The following is a 22,782-nucleotide window of genomic DNA, read 5'->3' as shown; positions in this document are numbered from 1 at the left end:
CGCTTCCCATCGTCGGCCTTGCATCGCCTCCCATCGTCGAATTTCTATGGTTACATTTCCTCGCCGCCGTCCCTCACCAAATTGCGTCCCAAAGCAGCGTTAAGGTAGTTTTTTGCGTTTTTTTCCTCTCTCTCTCTGTCTTTAGCTGAAGAATCATGAGTTTTAATTGTTTTTTTTAAGGTTTTGTATTTTCCGATAATCGGAACCCACCATTCACCAAATTCATGGCCAATTTCAGATCCCTCGATTACCTTCGTTTCATCACTATTACCGGCGTTTCTGTCATCATCGGCGCAGGATGCGACGGCGGAGGGGAAACGGGGGTTGCCACGGTGAAGATGACGGCGGGGACAGCTTCGGTGCAGAAGAGTAAAGAGAGTGAGGGTGTTGGAGTGGTGATGATGAAGAAGGTGAAAAGAGAAAGAGGACGGTCTACTGCTAAAGATTGGAAAATGCCGCCTTCTACTGCCGGGAAGTGTAGTTCCAGGTTGTTCTTTCTCCTCTGTGATTTAAATTATTTTGTTTTTATTTTTTAAAATTATGATACTGAAAACTATTTGTTGTATTTGAATTACTCATTTAATTGGGTGTTTTTTCAGGGTTCTTCTCTTTGGTAATTTTTTTGATTTTGATGGAGTTTGTATTGTACTGCAACTATTTGTTGTATTTGTGTATTGCAGGTATTGATTTTTTGAATGAATTTAGTTGTTGAATTAATTTTCTACAATTTTGAATTAATTTAGTTATTGAATTAATTTGTCGAATTGATTAATAATGCTCATTAAAAATCTGTCGAATTTTTGATGCATACAGGCCAACAGAACCAAGAAGGTCGGGATTGTCAGGAAATAAGGTGAGTTCTGATGTGGTGATGTATGTGACAATAAATCACCTGGCATTTTTGATTAGTATGCATTTGATATATTTTTGTCTAAAACAGCTCGAGAACCAAGAATCAATTCTAACATTGTCTCGGTTCTTAAGAGGACTAAAGCTATCAAGGCCCGACTTGAGCGAATGGACCGCGCTACTGCTGAAAGTTGGCGTCTATCTTCTGAATTGGGTACCCCAATTGATCGGTAAGGAACACTAATCTCGAAACTAATTGGGGTTTGAATTGTTTGTAAGGTTTGTTCTGCAAAATAAATGTTGTTGCTTTGGTTGGTAATTTAGATGGAAGTTGATATTTTGGCAGAAAATTGGATATTTTGTAGGATTTAATGTTCTAATCAGATAAAACCATGATCCAAATGTAGAAATTAATTGGGTTTTTGTGTATGTGTATTTTTATCTATAAGGATATAAATTTGATTTTGATAGAATCTGAGATTTTCAGATGAGAGGGATGAAGGTGTGAGTGTTGTTCATCCATGAAATTGACATCTTTAATTGTACTGGAAATGTTAACAAATTAATTAAGAAACAATATTTTTTCAAAGATCGAGCAGGTTTATAAGGTTTATAAGGTAAAGTTTTTATATGTTTTCCTTTGTGTAATTTATTTATGAGGCATGTTTGTTTTTTTCCCTTAATTTTTAGTTTTAGTTTTAAATTTGAGGAATTAATTTGATTTTAATTGATCATTTTATGGTCCTTTGAGAAAAGAGGTACAGATTATGAAATTTAACGGTTGCTTTGGTAAGGTCCTTTGAGAAAAGAGGTACAGATTATGAAAGATAACGGTTGCTTTGGATTAAAGAAAATGACCGAGAAGTCGAGAACTAATTAGTTAGCGCTCCCTTGAGAGAGAAGGTATTGTACTTTACGCATTTTTGGGAGGATTGGACTCATATGAGAGGACAAAGAGAGCGCAATTGGGGTTTAATGATATGGAGAAATGAAGAAAGGAAGAAAGGGCGGGGAATTTGAGTGGATGACTTAGCGAGCCTTGCCTTCTTGGATAGTGCTAACCTATAGACCAGGAATTTGGTCCTGATTCACTATAAACCAGGAGTGGATGATTTAGTTTAGAAAATGCTGTGCAAATTCACTGTCTAATTCTGTTAAAATAGTCCAAGAGTGTGCCGGTTACATACCAAATTTCCGTTCACATGTTGGATCGCAGGAGTAGCACTGAATTTTCCTAATTTTCTGCATCATTATGCTTACTGTTTATTTCAGAGCTAGCTTGCTGTTTATTTCAGGATGCCTGCTTTTTCATTGAAATGTTTGACAGTTGCAAATAGTTATGAAACTCTATTTGAAATGTTTGACAGTTGCAAATACTTTCCAATTTGATAATGTGCACGAAAACGCACCTTCTTTATTATAGTTGATGGTTTTTATGTCAAGTATTGATAATTCAACATTTCTGCAGAAGTCAAATCATTGTGAAGCTAACATCGTTAATGATAGAATGGTTCGTAGTATGAATATGATTATGAAGCTGAACCATTGTGAAGCTGAACCAAAAGAAAAAGAAAAAACTATGAATATGACAAGAGGCTCGCCGGCTGTGGCTCATTTAAAACTCGGGTTTTCTTCAAATACAAGCTCTGGTGCATGAACAGAAGGTTACAGAGATGGCATTGCAGCTACATCGTTGAGGTTAGTGGCACCTGGTACCTTTGCAGCGGAGTAAACTTCGGTTGTTTTGGATTTGAGCAAATCGATTTTTTATATCCTATTTTCACAATTATCTTAATCAAAGCTGCAGTTCTTAACTATGTTGTTGTACAAACAATGGAACACCACAGATGACACCAAACCTGTTCTTCAAGACCCTGCAATTAATCTTCCTCTCTTTCACTAGACCCTGTAATCTGTGAATTAATTTGATTATTGTTTTTGTTTGTTTTGGTAGTCATGGAGTTCAAACCCTACTCAAGTTGTACAAGCAGTGTTGCGGTTACCACCATTTCCCTTCAAATCAAATGATCAACTCAATTAAGTATTTTAGGATGAATTTTCTTCATGTACGAGTTTTTCAGAGTTTTTTCTTTTCTTTTTATTGTAATTTGCATTTCTGAAATAATAATACAATGATTCTCATATGTTCTGAAATAGAAATTGTAATTCCCTCAAACTCCTGTGCCCATGGAGTATATTTTAATGCTAGATTGCAAGTTTATTGATATAATATTTAGTTTTTAAATATCCGCACGCATCGCGTGCATATAAGACTAGTAACATATATATGAACATCATTTTCGTCTAGCTCTTTAATCAAAAAATTGGTATTAGAAAAATAGAGAACTTGATTAGTTATTACGGAGTAATAAAAATATTAAGCAAAAAGTGATAGGTTGAAAACTTTAAAATGAAATGATAGGTTGAGATCCATCAAATGTGTGATAATTGTAAAATCGTAATTATAAAAGAAACTGATATTATATTTGTAATAATTATTCAACTACAACCAATGATAATGCTCAATGTTCTTTAAAGTAAATATATAACATGGTCATGCATTAGAGATCTAATAAAACGAGAGCGAAACATATATTATGTTTCGAGTGATTAGGACTAATTTAGGATGGGGAGGAGGTTAAGTTTATATAATAAACAAAAGCTACTTATTTTTGTCTTCTTGAGATGTGATGTATGTGAATTATGGGTTAATTGATGTACTCCCCAAATTTAGCTTAATAATAAATTATGATTGCAATAATCATAAAGATGATTGAATTTATTTAATTTATTTTCATATTGGCAATTATAATTTAATTATTCTTGATTTAATTTAGGATAAGCTTTGATATTAATTAAATTATGAGAGAGGGTGTAATAGACTATTCTATAAGTGACACCAAAAGATTATTTACCATAATGATCTCAAGAGTATGTTCCCTTGAAGAATAGAGATTATGGGTTAATTGATGTAATCTCCAAATTTAGCTTTAATCATAAATTATGATTGCAATAATCATAAAGATGATTGAATTTATTTCCAAATTATCAATTATGATTTTATTATTCTTGATTTAATTTAGGCTCTGTTCTGTTCGACTTATTTTGACTTATTTCAGGCAAAATAAGTTTAGATAAGTTCAGTTAAGTTTAGATAATATAAGTTCACAAAAAAAGTTTTTTTCAGACATTTTCACACACAAATAAGTTTATTTCAGACAAAATAAGTTTTTTCCAAATAAAATAAGTTCAGATAAGTTCAGATAAGTTCAGTTAAGTTTAGATAATATAAGTTCAGTCAATATAAGTCCAATAGAACGAAGCCTTGGACCAAACTTTGTTATTAATTAAATTATGAGCGAGAGTATAATAGACTATTCTATAGGGGGGAACCAAAAGACCATAAACCATAATGACCATGGGCGGACCTATGGTGCCCTCATAGGGTCCATAGGGGCCCCCATCATTTTTGAAAAAAAATTTAGAAAGTATATGTATTTTGGGAAAAAAATTATATTTAAATAGGAAAAACAATAATGAGTGGGACAAATAAATTGTTGAAAATTCCCTCAAAAAAAAAAAAAAAGATTGTTGGAAAATAATAAAGGAATTTACTTAGACTTTACATAGCTGTATGTGATATACTCCTACTATCAAGGAGTTAATTGACTACAAGGATACTAGTTATCCTACAACTGTGCTAATTGTACGTTGGATTATTCTAGGTAATATTGACTAAATATAATACAAAATATTATAAATATAATACAGAATATTGCATATTCTTATTTAGTTTCCTTAATGGGTTAGATTTTGTAATTAACCTAAGGGCTGGAGACCTGGAGTATATATCTTGGCAGCCGTGTATATTGAAACAATGAATAAAAAACAAAGGAAAACAACTTCTTAAGCCCTCTTTATAATTTTAGCAGTATTGTCCTCTTTACTCTTAATATTTTAATTAATCAATTGTTCGATCTTAATTAATTTTGTTTAAATTAAATTTTGGGTGATTAATAATAGAATTGATTAACTTTTGAGTGTTTAGATTATCGATCTTTGACAGTTGATTAGTATTTTAGTTGATTAGTCGATTAGCATATTCTCATGATTTTTATTTTGTCCGACTGTTATAGGAGTTTTCTCTCACAGTCACATGGATTAGTGTATGCAAGAGAGTAATTGGTCTATTATTAGGAGTGTTTAGGATTAAAAAGTTGTATGTTTCACTTATATTACATTATCTATCATTTAATTCATTTCCGGTATTTATAGGCCCTTGTTTGCATTGAACAACAAGGATCGCATATTAGTCTTAGAAGGCTTAGAATTATGAAAATGAGCTTATGAAATTTATCTGTTACTTATTAGTGATGATAATATTATGAAGCGTTTTTGAGGAATGCAAAATCGTCGCGGATAATTGTAATTTTTTGTAATAATTATCATTTGTTTACTAGTATCTTATGTACGAATTATTATTTTAGATTTTGAAATGTGGAGGTAACTTTTAAAATTTTTGTGCAATGAAGTTGTATCAAATGTTGGACCCCCATTTTATAATTCCTTGGTCCGTCCCTGATAATTACATCAGAAGTTTCCTTATAGATGGGCTAATTTAACCCCTTATATATGAGCTATTTTTGTGTGGCTGAAGATTAAGATCAAGAATTCAAGATAACCAACTAATGAGTATGCCCTTGAAAAGGAAATGCAAGACCTTTTGTTCTGTACACAAATTGCATAAACTTATTCATCATTACAAATTCTAATAAAAAAGCCGCAATTTAATTAGCCGTCAGATTTTGTCAAAAGAAGCAATTTAATCCGCTCTTTTGTGATAGATTCTTCATTCATGGGCTAGAGCGCTTTTATTTTCCTTCACTTTTGGACACTCCCTCTCACAAGTTACATTTTTCAATTTGTTTCAAATAGGGCTGTCAAATTTCAACCCGAACTGTTGAATTCGTTGGGTTAATCCGATTCGTTAAGAACCCGAATTGTTAATAACCCGTTAATTGAAATCCGAAAACTAATCGAACCGATAACATTCAACCCAAACCCGAACCGTCTCGAAAATATTAAACCGATTAAGACCCGATACCCGATAACAAACCGTCATGCGTCAACCCGAAACCGTTTCTACCCGAACCGAATGGACCCGAAAACCGTTAATGACTCGATTTATTTCAACCCGAACCGTTTCAACTCGGGAAAAACCCGTTCACAACCCGAACTGTTTCAACCCAAACCGTTTACAACCCGAACCGTTTCAACTCGGACCGTTTACAACCCGAACTGTTTCAACCCGAACCGTTTACAACCCCACCCGTTTACAGCCCGTAACTCGTTTACACCACGTTTAACTCAAACCGTTCATAACCCGCCTCAAAAATAAGTTTTTACTTAAAATGTTTTCCGTCAAACCAAACAGAGCCAAAATGCTAAGATATCAAATGATATAATTCGTAAGTAATTGTACTTCTTAAACCTTTATAAACCAAAGATATAATTCAATGTGCGTTGTTCAACCAAGTATTTGAACTGTTGTTTATCAACCGGCTAAGTAACTAAACATGTTATCATTTAACATATTGTTCTTTATTAGATGTATTTCCAATATAGCTATATTACTGTATAGTTATAGTCTTGTAGAATTGAATGTGCACTCTTTTATTGACTCGTATTCAACTGACTAATCGTCTAATCGATCATTAAACTAATTGACCTAATTCAATACCTTATAAGCTTATAAGCTTGTAACTTATGAACTAATCGAAAAACTATGCTATTTAATTTAATTGAATCGACTTAATTCATTAACAATTGAACATGTTTGTCTTGTTTCGTTAATAAACATGTTAGTCTCGTTGTTGTTTAAACCAATATGAATATATGACAAACTTGTATTTTCAAACTTTACAAGTTCATTACGTATTAATTCATCATTATCGATTATTAATTACTACGTTATTAGTATTTAGTTCATCAATACATGTTTCGTAATACTCTGGCATGGTGGGGGAGGGCATAGATGATTTTGATTCCATTTGAATCATTTGATTGGTAAATATTACATGACATAATAAAAGACATTGACTGACTTTTCTTAATTAAGTTTATGAAATTAATTGGATAGTGAACATTACTACATTAGTTGTTCGTCAAAAAAGAGAATAACATTAGTTATAAATCACGTAATCAAATTATATGGCCTCTTTTACCTGTCACTTTGCTTTAATAAGGTAGATATTATAGTATAAACGTATTGAAAATTGTGATTTTAGTAATAACTCAACATTGTTTATAATTTGTATCTGAATTGATCTGACTAAACATGAACCCGACCCGATATGAACCCGACCCGATTATAATCCGGCTGAACCCATTAACTAACCGAACCGAATTGACCCGACCCGAGTACAAACCGACCGGATCTGACCCGACCCGGTATGAACCCAGCCCGGTATGAACCCGACCCGTTATGAACCCGACCCGATATGAACCTGAACCGATACGAACCCGACTTAACCCGTTTATGACCCGACCAACTATGAACCGACCCGATATGAACCCGACCTGATACGAACCCGACCAGATATGAACCCGACCAGATATGAACCCGATCCGATATGAATCTGTATCACATAACCCGAACCCGAACCCGAAACCGAACCCGAACCCGAACCCGAACCGAACCGTTAATTTTTCAACCCGAACCGAACCGAACCGATAGCAAAATGAACCGATTTCAACCCGAACCGATGAACCTGAATCGAAACCGAACCGATGACCCAATTTGACACCCCTAGTCCCAAAGTATTAATTAATAACAATTCAAGGGATCCAAGGCCGAGTATTTGACTCTGATACATCAGGAACATTATTTTTGTGTTGAAGTAATATTCGATTTATATAAAACCTATACTCTAGTATATATGTGGTACATTGGCACGCATGAGTACGGCCCATTACTAAAATACAATTACGCTTCTAAATATACGACATGGCTTAACACAACTTTCATATTAATATAATATCCTATTAGTTTGTGCCCGTGGTATTGCACGGGTACCTATTAAAAGTATACAATCTTTTAAACGACGTTTTTAATTATTCCGTACAATATTATTGTGTGGCAATGTCAAAATGTATCTAAATATTGCATGTGTCTTAAGAAAAACATAATAACGAAGTATGAAGCCAAAAAGATCCAAAATTAAGTTCTAGATCGGTATAAAACATTTGAAACTGCAAAATTGATTGTGAACTTTAATTTTGTTGACATTCTCTTGTAAATAACGAAATTCCTCTCCCATTTCACTTGAAAAACTGCAGCGAACCTTATTTCTTCTTGCTCTGTTTGCGGAGCACGTAAGATAAAAGTGAATGAATTCATAAGACGTTCACTTAAATATTTCCTCAAAATATTGTCTCTGGATTCCTGATTACAAATACAATTAAATATCATGGTTAGACGTGTCCAAATCTATATTATAGCTCAACAGAGTGTATACTTACATACACGCGGGAATGATTTTTTTTATAAGTGGTTACCTTTATGAGTTACATTGGCGGTGGAACTTGGTAAACCATGTATTATGCTTGTTTCTGCTTGTCCGTCTTCATTAGTTGTCCCAACATGATGATTTATTAGAAAAAAATTCTCCTAAGATAGGTAAATCAAGAGTGATAATATTCAAGACGAAAATGTTTTATATGTAGAAGAAAGTTGATTCTAAAACAATTATAAGTATCCCCATCCACGTTTTGTCCAGCTTCAACTTCATCGTGTGTATATTGATGTCTGCTTGGACGTTCTAGCTAGTTGAACCATTCTACTATAAATTCTCGTGCTTTTTTCTCCAATGAGAGACGATGACGTGTGAATGTCACGTTGTTACGATCTAAAGTTCTTTAAATAATAATCTCCATCTAAATGCTAATCTTGCTATATTTTGTTGCAACCAAATTTTGTTTCGATTTTCATTTTTTATCTATATCCATACTAATCAACAAAAGGCAAATCTTTATCATTTTTTTTAATGTTACTTCGTATATTATTGTAATTCCATCATTTTAAACTTTAGTTGGTTATAATATTAATTATCATGCTTTAGTTAGTTAGGCACTACTTAGACACTAAAATTTGTATTACTTAATTAGTTAGGCACTAAACTTTATAGTTCCTCCGCCCTTTTTGTTATTTACGTATTCTATTTCGGGTGTCTTATTTTGATCTTTATATCGAACATTTTTCCTTTTATATTATCACATAAATGTCTTAATATTCTATCAAAATTTGTGCTCATAATTATTTAACCAATTAAATTTATTGGAGCATTTAGTCTCTCACAATTTTTCATTGAGGCGTTAAATATTTTTCATTTACCCAATGTCAGTTTTTTTTGTAAAAGTAAAAAAATTATAAATAAACGTAATTTTTCTTGTTTAAATAAAAAAAATAGAGGAATCTCAATGCACATTAATTAATCGTTAAATTGCGTGCATAATATCAAAGGTAAAGAACAAAAGGTACGGAGGGAGTATACTGAATTCATCGTTAATTAATGGTTAAATTTCATGCATAATATCAAACGTAAAGAACAAAAGGTACGGACGGAGTTAGTTAGGCACTACTTTAGAATTCGGTGGCCTTAGTAATACTGAATTCAGTGGTTAGTATACGCAAGACACCATTGTTAGTGCCATTTAACCAGGGAAAAAAAAGTGATATTTATCCCCCACTTAATTAGGAGTACTCCGTAAATAGTTGTATATCACTCCAAAATCCATTCTCACTCTGGTTATTAATGATAATTTTAATTTTGTCTACAATTTAGCATCCCAATTAATTTGCGCATTAAAGTTTTTGTTGATTTGTCAATTTTTTTTTTAACTGTCTTAATTTCCTTAAATAACATTGCATTTAAGATGAGGATTGGGGTTTTAGAGCCCTTGCATTACTCACCACTCTGCTTCAATAATATAGATTCGTACACAAGAAAGCCATACACTTGTAGTCACATGAAATTAGGGGTGTTCATGGGTGGTTAACCGTCTCGAAATTGGATTCGGTTCGGTAACCGAAAATTTCGGTTCGGCATTTTCATGAACCGTAACCGTACCGTTTAAACCGGTTACCGTTTAAACGGTTAACCGCGGTTTCAGTACGGTTACCCGGTTAACCATAAACCGCTATTAAATTATTTATTTTTATTTTGGATCACATTTATCGTATTATTTTTTTTACAAAAAACAACAATTTGAAATAGAAGATCAAGTCAAAGAAAAATAAGTCTAAACAACGTCTAAAATTACACAATTTCATCAAATTCAAACAAAATTACGAAGTAACGTACTTATTGTTTCAAGAAAGGACTAATGGGCTAAGAGCCTAAGAAGTAAGTACACTAATTGGGCTAGTTGTGCACAAACAAACATTTTTTTACTAAAATACTTCACCTATAATTTTGTGATTTTGTCACCTTCAACTAAATCAAATTGAATAATTTTTTTGAAAAAATAAGTTTCGGTTTATTCGGTTAACCGTTTAACCGTTAATTTTGCCGGTTCGGTTACCGTAACCGTTTATATTATTTTTCCGGTTCGGTTTACCGCCCATTTAGGTCGGTTTTTTCGGTTTTCGGTACGGTACGCGGTTATGGTTTTTTATGAACACCCCTACATGAAATGCCTTACTACGAGAGACCACGAGTCCAAGTCTCCAAGACCATCCCTTAGCAAAGTCATTCATAAAGTGAGAGCTAGGGATGGCAACTGGTAGGATCTGGACTGGATTCTCTAGGATCCAGATCCAGATCCGTTTTTTAGGCAAGGAATCCAGATCCTACCCGGATCCGCTGAATAATGAAATTGAGGATCCAGATCCAGATCCGACTGATCCTATGGATCCGGGTTTAAAACGGATCCTAACTTATTTTTTCATCAAACGACCCTAATTTTCATTTTAACCTTAAAACATAGTTTAATTAAACTTCAATAACAACGCTATTTGTCCATACAAGCATTCACTAAAATCAAATTTAACAAATCTAACATAAATAATATTAAAAGTTCAGCAAACTTCAATAATGCTACAATTCTTAAGTCTTTATTTTTATATTTTTATTTTAATTTTTATAAAAACGGGTAAACGGATCCGGATCCGGGTAATGACTTAGAATCAGATCAAAATCCGTTTTAAAACTAAGGATGCAGATCCTACCCGGATCCGCCGGGTCCAAAAATTAAGGATCTAGATCTGCTGAAAACGGATCTGGATCCATGGATCCGGGTCGGGTCCATTACCCACTGCCATCCCCGGTGAGAGCCAAAGCATAAGTTCTGTTTTTGAAGTAAAACAATTTTTAACACAACAACTTTAACCATTCGACTGCAAGCAAATTCTAATCTTTGACTAGTTTTCTTTACCAAGCTTGCTTGGTTTGTTATTAAGAATATTACTAGGAATTATGGTGCAAATATAATTCCGATTTTCGTAGTATGTTAAGTATCCTATTGTTAACAAGTTTAAAATTGCTTTTGTGGTGCCAGGGTTACAAATTACAAAACGGAGACCAATAAGGTCTTGATCGAGCTAGTGATTAACAGGTCACAGGTAAGAATCCCCCATCTCCTATTTGTAATTTATATTTCCTTAATTTTCACTCACACCAAAAAATTATAAATAGGAGGATACACACATGACCCCAGTTTTAATCAATAAACAAAAACCTCAGTGTATAAGACATACTCCCTCCGTCCCTTAATACTCGCACCGCTTTTCTTTTCGGGCCGTCCCTTAATACTTACACCGCTTTTATAAATGGAAATTTATACCAATATTATATTATTTCTCACACTTACTTACTAACCCCACTACACCCATATTCCCTTAAAAAATCATTTAAAAATTTACAACCCGACTCACCACTCCCCACCTCTTACACATTTTCCACTAACTATATTAAAAAAATATCCACTATCAACTAACACACATTAAATTAATAAGTCAATTCAAATGTCTTAAACTCTGCACCGGTCAAATATGTGCGAGTATTAAGGGACGGAGGGAGTATACAATACCAAAAATGGAGTATCATGTTGCGCTATAACCCGGCAAATAATGGTTGTTATTGTCACACTGCCTAATTTGAACCGTGAAAGTATACATCAAGTGATAAATTTTCCAAAGACAAAGGTTGAACCTTTTCTTGGTTAGAGTTCAACTATTTTTGTTTGTTTTTTCAATCCTTATAATAATCGTATGTAATTGTAATTAATTGGGTTGTTTTCATGACAGATAATACTATCATAAGAGTACGATGTGCAACAAATCAAAATGGATGTGTGCATCATGTTGATAATGATTGAATTGGCTAACAAATGAATCTTACTTGAGGTGCTATAATGCAATGATGTATACTTCCATATAGTATGCGAAAAGTCCAATTCCAAGGCCATTGTAACGTAAATTATGCGTCTTGTGGTGACAATGAAACCATTGATCTAATGTCGACGTTTAATTTTGATTGATATATGCTCCAATCATCCCGAATTAATAGTCCTAATGTCACATAATGTACGAGTAAACTAATAAGGTTTTGACCCAGTAGTTAGGACTAAGGATTGTGTATTGTATCCAATGAAGTGGAGGCCTAGCAGATAAATAGTTCAAATACCCCCTCTATTACTTGTATGACCCTTGCGGCTCATTTATACTTAAAAAAATATTTTGTAAACTTGTGTGATAGAGAGTATGAAAATTGTCCGGACTATTACCACGTACTACTTACAAATTTCTTTAATGAATCGATCTATAAAGTCTCCAATGGAGGAAGTCTTGGACAAAAGTGACTTACGTCTAAAATGGAACTAAGTGACGCTTTGATTCTTTAGTTTGTTATAATGGATTCATTTGTACCAACGAAGAGTATGTGAATACATCTAAAACATAAAGTATAATTGGAATTCATACTGTTAGTAGTGTATTGGTAAACCAATAACATACTCGTATCAAATTTATACCAATAATATAATACAAATACTTCCTCCGTTTCAGAAAGTTCTTTACGCTTTGGAAAATGTGTCCAAAGTATAAAAACTTTGACCGTGAATTCTCACCATTATATACATCAAAACGTGTTACGATATAGATTAGGAATACATTGATTCCTAATATGAGTAGAATTTGTTATATGTTAGAGTTTGAGGTCTAGCAGGTTTCTACCTCCTGATTGTATTATTTATATTGATGCGTAAGTTAATGAGAAGGTTAAGACTTTTGGTCATATTTGTCATGGTATCAAGAGCAAGGTTTCAATTTTTTTCCGCAACCTAAAACCCTTAAACACAAGCAGGTACGTAGTTAAACGCTAGAAGGCTGTAAGCCATGGTGAACACCAGTAGTGGAGATGAAGAAGAGGAGACTGTGCAGACGCCTCCTATGAAAGCAGATGCTCTTGCCAAGGAGTATTACCTTGGTTCCAGTGATGGACCAGGCAATTTAATCACACCTATAAAGTTGCGAGGCTCAAGGAACTACGATGAATGGGCAGCATCGGTTCGTCGAGCGTTAATATCCAAACGCAAATTCAGTTTTGTTGAGGGAAAAATCAAGGAACCTACGGATGATCCAGATCGATTGTCGGATTGGATTGCGGTTCATTCAATGCTTGTTTCTTGGATCACAAACACGGTAGAAGAATCTCTACGATCCACAGTGGGTGACTTCGATGATGCAAGCCTCCTGTGGGCTCATCTCAAGACGAGGTTTTGCAAGGTAAGCGGGACTCGTATTTGTCAACTGAAGACACGGTTGGGTGATTGCAGACAGACTCCCAACGAGAGTGTAGACGAATACTATGGCCGGTTATCTACACTCTGGAAAGAGATCGTCAAGTATGCACGGGTCCCTAAGTGCTCGTGCGGAGGGTGCAAGTGTAATATACAAACTCAGGTGGATGACATTCGTACAGAAGACTATCTACACCACTTTTTGCTTGGTCTAGACTCCCCGTATGAGGCCATTCGTGCTCAACTTCTAGCCCAGACACCGTTACCGTCTGTTGATGAAGCTTATCAGACTGTGACTAATACTGAGAGTATGCGGGTGAAGAATCAGCAGGAGGGTCGTGAGACGGTGGTGGCATACAAGGTAGACTCCCGAGTGAAGGCGAAACATGAGGATAATAGCGACAAATTATGCACACATTGTAACCGCGTGGGTCATGATGTGGAAGGATGCTACCAATTAATTGGGTTTCCTGAGTGGTGGCCTCATGATCGCCGTGGTGGTCGAGGCTCAGGACGCGGGGGTCGAGGAGGTAGAGGAGGACGAGGTCGTGGTAATACAGGAAGCAGTAGCATGACAAGTCATAAAGATGGACAGCAGACTGGTAATACTGCTCGTGCAAATAAAGTGGCTGGTGGGGGTCAACATGCTGTAGCAGGAGGGAGTACTGGTGCAAGCAATAACAACAATATTGCTGAAGGCTTGGCTGGCGTTTCTCCTGCCCAAATCCAACAAATTATGGATATTTTAAATTCTAGTTCAAAAGCAAAATTACAAGGTAAAGAAATTAATTGTCCATGGATTGTTGATAGTGGAGCATCAAATCATATGACGTATGATTTATCCATTTTATCGAATGTCACGACAATACAGAACAGCTCAGTTGGCCTTCCAGATGGACAAACGGCTAATGCAAATCAAGCCGGCTCAGTGATATTGGACGGAGGATTAATATTACATAATGTGTTATTTGTTCCCCGTTTAAATTGCAATTTAATTTCTGTAACGCAATTAAGTGATGAGTTAAAATGTTCAGTTCAATTTACTAACAAAATTTGTGTGATACAGGACCATACGAGGACGATGATTGCTTTGGGTGAACGAGAAGATGGACTTTATTTTTTCCGTGGGGTTCCGTCAGTCAAAGTTCGTGCAGTTGGGTTTGAATGTGTGGTGGAACTGTGGCATCAACGAATGGGGCATCCGTCGGAAAAGGTTTTGATGCTTATGTCTCCCGTACGTGGGTCTGTTAGGAAATTTTTTAAAGTATGTGATGTTTGTCCTCGTGCAAAACATACTAGGAGTAGTTTTCCGATTAGCGAGAACAAAGCAAGTAGATTGTTTGAATTAATACATTTAGATTTATGGGGTCCGTATAAAATTCAGTCGTCGTGTGGTGCTCGTTATTTTTTAACTATTGTTGATGATTTTTTTAGAGGTGTATGGATTTATTTGATTCGTAATAAAACTGAAGTTGAATCGTCTTTCCTTAATTTTGTTGCTATGATTAAACGACAATTTAATCAGGAAATTAAGGTTATAAGAAGTGATAATGGGACGGAATTTAATAGCCTACAAGGATATTTTTTTAAGCATGGAATTTGGTTTGAGTCGTCATGTGTTGGTACTCCGCAACAAAATGGTAGGGTAGAAAGAAAACATCAACACTTGTTGAATATAGCCCGGGCATTACGATTCCAAGCAAAATTGCCAAAGAAGTTTTGGGGGGAGTGTGTTTTGACGGCTTGTTACTTAATTAATCGAACACCTACTCCCTTACTTGACAATAAAACACCGTATGAGTTGTTATTTGGAAAATTACCGTCATATGATTTAATACGCGTGTTTGGTTGTTTGTGTTATGCTCATAATCAACGTAGTAAAAGAGATAAATTTGATTCCCGTAGTAGACGATGTATTTTTATTGGATACCCGTTTGGAAAGAAAGGATGGAAATTGTTTGATTTGGAAAGTGGGGAATTTTTTGTTTCTCGTGACGTAAGATTTCATGAAAAGGTTTTTCCGTATATAGACAATGTAGAATATACGGAGGGCGAGAGTGAGGAGACAATGGTGGCATATTGTAGTGATGATGATGAGGCGTTAAGTAGTAATGAGGTCAGGGGGGTGCAACAAACTGCTTCCCTGCAGCACCAACCTGACCAAGCAGTACAGAGAAGAAGTGCAGGAAAGCAGATCAGGAGCACGCAGGGGGAGGCGATGCACAGAGGCGATGAGGCGCTGCAGCCTGATGAGGCGCTGCACAGGGCGCAGGGCGATGTGCTGCAGGCAGACTCCAAGGCGCTGGGCGAGGCGCTGCAGGCAGAAGCTAGAGGCAGCCAGCCAGAAATACAGATTGCTACAGCAGATTCTGCTAGTCCAGACCATGGACAGCAGGTTACAGAGAGTGTGCAGGAAGGAAATGGTTCTGTGAAAAGTGCAGTAGGGGTAGGCGAAGTGCATCAAAGTGCAGGAACTAGTAATGTGGCAGATATGGGTCGAGGAAAACGACAAAAGTTTCCTTCAACGAGACTAAAAGGGCATGTAACACACACCATACGGAAAAATACAAGTCCATTTTCAAATTCATCCTCGATATCATTCTCCTCAGGTACTCCCTATCCTCTAACATATTTTGTTAATTATGAACGTTTTTCTGCGAAACACGGACAATTTATTGCAGCTATCACAGAAGGGAAAGAGCCAAAAAATTTTAAAGAAGCAATGAAACATGAAGCATGGAGAGAGGCAATGGCAGCAGAAATAAATGCACTTGAGGGGCAAGGAACGTGGGTTCTGGAGACCTTGCCTCCGGGAAAGAAAGCCCTTGGGAGCAAATGGATCTTTACTGAAAAAAGGGATGAGGATGGTAACTTGATTCGTAATAAGGCACGGTTGGTCTGCCTTGGGAACCATCAGGTAGAAGGAATGGATTATAATGAAACGTTCGCCCCAGTTGCTAAAATGTCGACAGTTCGTACTTTCTTAGCAGTCGCAGCAGTGAAAATTTGGGAAGTACATCAAATGGATGTACACAATGCATTTCTTCATGGTGATCTGGAGGAAGAAATTTACATGAAAATTCCTCCCGGCTTCAATAAAGGTAACACTGACAAAGTTTGCAGGATGAAAAAATCTTTGTATGGTCTAAAACAGGCTCCTCGGTGTTGGTTTGAAAAATTGTCTACTGCTTTGACGAAGTATGGCTTCAAACAATTATATTCAGACTATTCTTTATTCACACTTTCTAAAGGTGGTTTACAGTTGAGTGTACTCGTATATGTAGATGATATGATAATTGCAGGAAACAATGTCTTTGCACTGAATAGCTTTAAAGCATACTTGAGTCAATGCTTTAAAATGAAGGATCTTGGGCATCTGAAATATTTTCTAGGGCTGGAGGTTGCCCGTAGCAAGAGTGGATTTTACATATGTCAGAGGAAATATGCGTTGGATATCATTTCAGAGACGGGCCTATTAGGTGCAAAACCAGTGGATTTTCCGATGGAACAAAATCATAAACTAGCGTTGGCAGACGGAAAAGACCTGGAAGATGGGGAGAAATATAGGCGCCTAATTGGCCGCCTAATATATTTGGCTGTGACCAGGCCGGATTTAGCTTACTCAGTTCATATTTTATCCCAATTTATGCAGACACCAAAGGAGGAGCATTGGGAGGCAGCATTGAGGGTGGTCCGATATTTGAAAAAGTGTCCGGGTCAAGGCATCCTTTTACGTTCCGATAGTGTATTACGACTAGAGGGGTGGTGTGACTCAGATTGGGCAAGTTGCCCGTTGACTCGTCGATCTTTGACTGGATGGTTTGTGTTGCTTGGTCTATCGCCCGTATCCTGGAAAACTAAGAAGCAACATACGGTTTCTCGCTCTTCTGCAGAAGCAGAATATCGTTCAATGGCGGCATTGACTTGTGAGTTGAAGTGGTTAAAGCAACTACTTACAGACTTGGGTGTGGAGCATAAGCAGGGCATGAGTGTGTTTTGTGATAGTCAGTCAGCACTTCACATTGCACAAAATCCGGTGTTTCATGAGCGGACGAAACATATTGAGGCAGACTGTCATTTTATTCGAGATGCGATCAAGGAAGGTGTTATTTGTCCATCGTATGTGTCGACGAAGGTCCAGTTAGCAGATATTTTCACAAAGGCGTTAGGAAAGGCGCAATTTGAATTTTTTCTTGGCAAGATGGGCATTCGTGATCTTCATGCTCCACCTTGAGGGGGGATGTTACGATATAGATTAGGAATACATTGATTCCTAATATGAGTAGAATTTGTTATATGTTAGAGTTTGAGGTCTAGCAGGTTTCTACCTCCTGATTGTATTATTTATATTGATGCGTAAGTTAATGAGAAGGTTAAGACTTTTGGTCATATTTGTCAAAACGTTATATGTAAGATCTTGCTAGATTGGTGTCGGGATGCATTTTCAGAATATCAATTTTTTATAATTTTTTCACATACGAAATTAGATATATTAGTAGTTAAATATTGCATTGGAGTCCGTGCAAATAGTAACTGTAAAGATCTTTTTGAAACGGAGGTAGTAGATGTTATTACTCCCCAAATGAATGCAAGCCACTATTAATATTGTCAACCCTGCGGTTCTCCGATCACCATTAGGTTTTTAAAAAGAAGTGGCATGTCATAATATTTGTTGATGCACGCTGAACAGTATGTAAAACAACATCGATCAAACAACTTAATTAACAAGAACGGTTAAATAAGGTGGTTGGGTGTATTAGTATACAAAATGTTTTGATAATTAAAAAGTATTTCATACCATGATTGATGCTTAGGAAAAAGCTATCTAGCTAGCTACGAAGTATTTGTTTATAGTGGAGAGATGTAAAACAAAGAAAAAAAGGCTACCTTAAATATGGACATCTTAGGAGAAGCCTACATAAACAATGGTACGTCATATTCAATATAACAGTTACATAAATACAAAATATCAAAGGCGAATATGACTTGAAGCCTTTTTCACCCTTTTATGTATGTAGTCTTGAGATATCATCATATACTACAATGTGTCCTTTTGATTCCTAGAGTTTTGGATGCATATGTAGAATCATGTATCTATGCTTACATGATTGGATATCTTTGATTTATTTTTTATTTTTATTTGAAAAAACTATGAAAGTTAGGGTAGTACTCCCTCCAGATTGTACCCTAACTTATGTAAGAAATAAACTAATTAAGAAATACTTTTATACTTAGTATAAGAGTTTATACATCTTGATATATTTGAACTTAGAAAAAACCTTTTAGATTTTTCAATATGTGGACTTCCTCCCCTAGATTCAATGCCATAGTGGACACAAATTGGGGAAAGTATGTCTATAGTGGCCCCATGTATAGAGTGTTACACAAACTGAAATGGATTAAGGCTGATCTTAAGGGCCTTAATAGGGAGGGATATAGTGATGTGGAAACTGAACACCACAGATGCCATAAGTTATTGATTGAGACCCAAAATGTTCTTCATGCTAACCCTGGGAACCATGCTCTTGCTGCAGATGAGAAAGCTATTGCTGCTGAATACAGGAAATCTAAAGATAATTACCTTTCCTACCTAAAACAAACTGCTAAAGTTCACTGGCTTCAGAATGGTGATGAGAACACCAAAGCTTTTCACCAAAGTATCAGACAGAGGAGAAAACATAATAGAATCCACTCCATCCATGACAGCTCTGGTAAGTGGATTCAAACTGCTAATGGGGTACAAGATGCTTTTGTTCAGTTCTATAAATCCCTTTTCTATTCCAACACTGAGAATAGGACACCTGTTCTAAATTCCATCATGGATAGGGGACCTAGGTTGACTGATGAGCACAGGAGCAAATTGAATTGTTCATTCACTATTGAGGATGTTAAGAGAGTTCTAGATGACATTCCTAGTTCTAAAGCACCTGGAATGGATGGTTTTAACAGTCATTTTTTCAAGGAAGCTTGGGGCACCATCAAAGTTGATGTTCACAGGGCCATCACTGATTTTTTCTCATCTGGCAAAATCCTAAGGGAAGTGAATGTCACCTCCATCACTCTTGTTCCTAAAATCAAAGTTCCTGCTTCAGTGGGGGATTTCAGACCAATTGCCTGCTGCTCTACTATTTATAAATGTATCTCCAAGCTGATGTGTGAAAGGTTGAATTCTGTACTGCCAGATATCATCTCCCAGAATCAGGGAGCTTTTGTGGCTGGTAGGTCAATTCTGCACAATGTTCTAGTGTGCCAAGACATTGTAAAAATGTATAGAAACAGTCAGCATGTTCCTTGCTGTTTGATGAAACTTGATCTGCAGAAAGCCTATGACACTGTGGAGTGGAGTTTCTTGGAAGAAGTCATGATCAATTTGGGCTTTCCTGTTCACTTCATCAACCTAGTCATGACCTGTCTCACCACCACACAATACTCAATTCTGATTAATGGTGTTCCAACAGAGCTGATTCAACCAACTAGGGGTTTAAGACAGGGTGACCCTCTCTCCCCTCTTCTCTTCACCCTTTGTATGGAGTATTTTTCTAGAACAATGAAAACTGTGGGTGAACATCCACATTTCAGATTTCATTCTAGATGCAAATTACTGGCTTTGAACCACTTATGTTTTGCTGATGACTTGCTGATGTTCTGCAGAAGTGATCCAAAAGTGGTTTCTGTTATGCTTGAAGGGTTTAAACACTTCTCTAGCACTACTGGCTTACAGGTTAATGCTTCCAAATCCTCTATTTACTGCTGTGGGATCAGTCAGGAAAACAAAGAAGAGATTAGTCAGATGTCTGGTTTTAAGTTTGGCACTCTCCCTTTCAAGTACCTAGGTGTTCCTATTAGCACTGGGAAGATTAAAAGTTGTGATTGTGAGGCTCTTGTGGAGAAAATGACTGTAAGAATCAAAATCTGGAGTTCCAGACACATCTCCTTTGCTGGCAGAATTCAGTTGATTAACTCAGTTCTTATGAGCATTTGTGTTTATTGGGCACAAATGTTTATCTTCCCTAAAGCAGTGCTGAAAAAGATAAATGCCATTTGCAGATCCTACCTTTGGTATGGCTCATATGATGATAGTAGACCTGGGGCAGTGGCATGGGATAAACTCCGTTGGCCTAAATCTCATGGTGGTTTAGGTTTTAGGAATCTTCTGTTGTGGAATCAAGCTACTGTGGGAAAACTTGCTTGGGCTGTGGCTAAAAAACAAGATAATTTATGGGTTAGATGGGTGCATGCTGTGTATGTTAAAAGGAAAGAGTGGTTTGATTTCACCCCCTCCACTACAGCAAGTTGGGTGGTGAAATACATCTGTCAGGTTAAACACTGGTGCAACTTAAGACTCTCTACTCAGTGGCTCTCTGCTCCTGGCTACTCAATTAAGGGCATGTATACCAAGCTCATTGAGGGGGGTGTTAAAGTCAATTGGTCCACTTACATTTGGAACAGACTTTCCATTCCTAAGCATAGATTCATTCTATGGCTAGCTATGCATGACAAGATGAAAACTAAGACAAGACTGTTTCAGTTTGGTATTGGTGCTGATAATTTGTGTCCAATTTGTGAAAATGCTCTAGAGACCAGGGATCACCTATTCTTTGAGTGTTGTTTTAGTACCAACTGCAGGGAGATGGTTTCTTCCTGGGTTAGGATACATGGCTTCTCTCTTGGCCTCATGTCTTTTCTCAGAAAAGTCCAAAGATGTTCCAAGGGAGATTTCAAAAGGAAAGTGGCTTATGCTGTGGTTGCCAGTTTGATCTACCATATCTGGAAGGCAAGAAATGCAAGTGTGTGGCTTCAACAGGTCCCCTCAGTTGCTCAGGTGGTTTTGAGAATCAAGGCTGATGTGAAGTGCAGAATTCAGAATATCATTAGTGCTAAAGTTAGTACTAGGGATAGAGATTGGTTTCACTCTTTGTAATCTTTTGTTGGGGTTATTTTAGCTAGGTGCTCTTAGCTCTTGTTTCAAAGGTTGGCTGCTGCCTCCTTGACAATTTGTATGGTTGCGAGTAATTAATAAAAATCTCTTACTTGCTTGCCAAAAAAAAAAACTTAGCGATATGTGGCCAGGAGCAAAGCCATAAACTTTTTTCTAGGGGCAATATATATATCTTAAGCACCAAAATAAAACAGTAGACTTTCAATTCCTGTACACCGTAGTTATTTATAGTCTTAACATGGTTTGAATAATATCAAAATATCTTATAATCATGAAACATTTTTGAGCAAAATAAAATAAAATAAATAATACAAAGTAGAAAAGCAAGAGTTAGGGGAACAAACCTTAGACTTCATGACACCAAAAAAATTAGATGCATGCTACCGACTCAGCTATTTTTGTTTTAAGTTTTATCTACAACACTAAATATATAATCAATTTTTAACCAGGGGGGTCGGGGCCTACCCAGACACCCCAATCCCTAACCTCATCTCTATATGTGGTTGCAATATAATCTGTTGTACGATTGACTTCTTGTTTACATGACATGATTGTAACCCCATCAAAGTTGAGTCAGAATGTAAGATGCTAGGTCTTTGATTTGATTATTTGTTGACAATAGAATCATCTAGGCTAACAACATGATTGGGCTTCAATTACTTTACATATACGACATTGCATTAGGATGTGTCAACTAGAATTGTTACCACAAATAATGAATATATGTACTATTAATTGTACTACAATTCTATTCGAGAAAAGATGTACTTCACTATCGTGTGCGTCGGTAGTGTGACTTAGAGTTATATGCCGACATGCCATAGATCCATAAATCTTTCTTAGTGGCCAAGCTCACTATGTAAGAATAGGGTATCATGACTAGAAAGTTCTTCAAAAGGTATTATTATGAGGTGCATGAAACCAGATTGAGCCCCGACATATTGCATGTTTCGTCCCAAGTCGGAGCCCGGTATGTTCGCCTGTACAAAGATAAGTTATGATAATTTATTTTTGTTAAACGGTAGTCTTTAACTTATGTGTGTAGGAGTATTCTCTCACATGTAAGAAATATGATTTTTTGGTTGTTTTTAAATAAGGGTGATGATAAAGGTTGCAAATCGCGACAACATTTAGTTGTCACAATCTTACGTGTCGGAGTTTCATTGGTACATATATGCGCCATGTAGGCTATGCGT

General features: G+C 36.2%; 1 protein-coding gene across 1 annotated transcript; it reads left to right on the top strand.

Moving 5' to 3' along the window:
* The first annotated feature begins 224 nt into the window (after positions 1-224).
* On the top strand, positions 225-687 carry LOC130467482 (uncharacterized). Its single transcript, XM_056835992.1, has 2 exons — positions 225-487; positions 600-687. Exons 1-2 carry the CDS (start codon positions 225-227, stop codon positions 685-687), a joined length of 351 nt encoding a protein of 116 aa, XP_056691970.1.
* Positions 688-22,782: the final 22,095 nt, after the last annotated feature.

Source organism: Spinacia oleracea, chromosome 2 (assembly GCF_020520425.1).
Source record: "Spinacia oleracea cultivar Varoflay chromosome 2, BTI_SOV_V1, whole genome shotgun sequence".
NCBI classification, from domain to species: domain Eukaryota; kingdom Viridiplantae; phylum Streptophyta; class Magnoliopsida; order Caryophyllales; family Amaranthaceae; genus Spinacia; species Spinacia oleracea.
This window is presented reverse-complemented; position numbering and strand designations above follow the sequence as displayed.

Coding starts and splice junctions, on each gene's coding strand:
- LOC130467482 (XM_056835992.1), top strand. CDS start 225: ATGGCCAATTTCAGATCCCTCGATTACCTTCGTTTCATCACTATTACC. Junction 488..599: donor GCCGGGAAGTGTAGTTCCAG/GTTGTTCTTTCT, acceptor GTGTTTTTTCAG/GGTTCTTCTCTTTGGTAATT.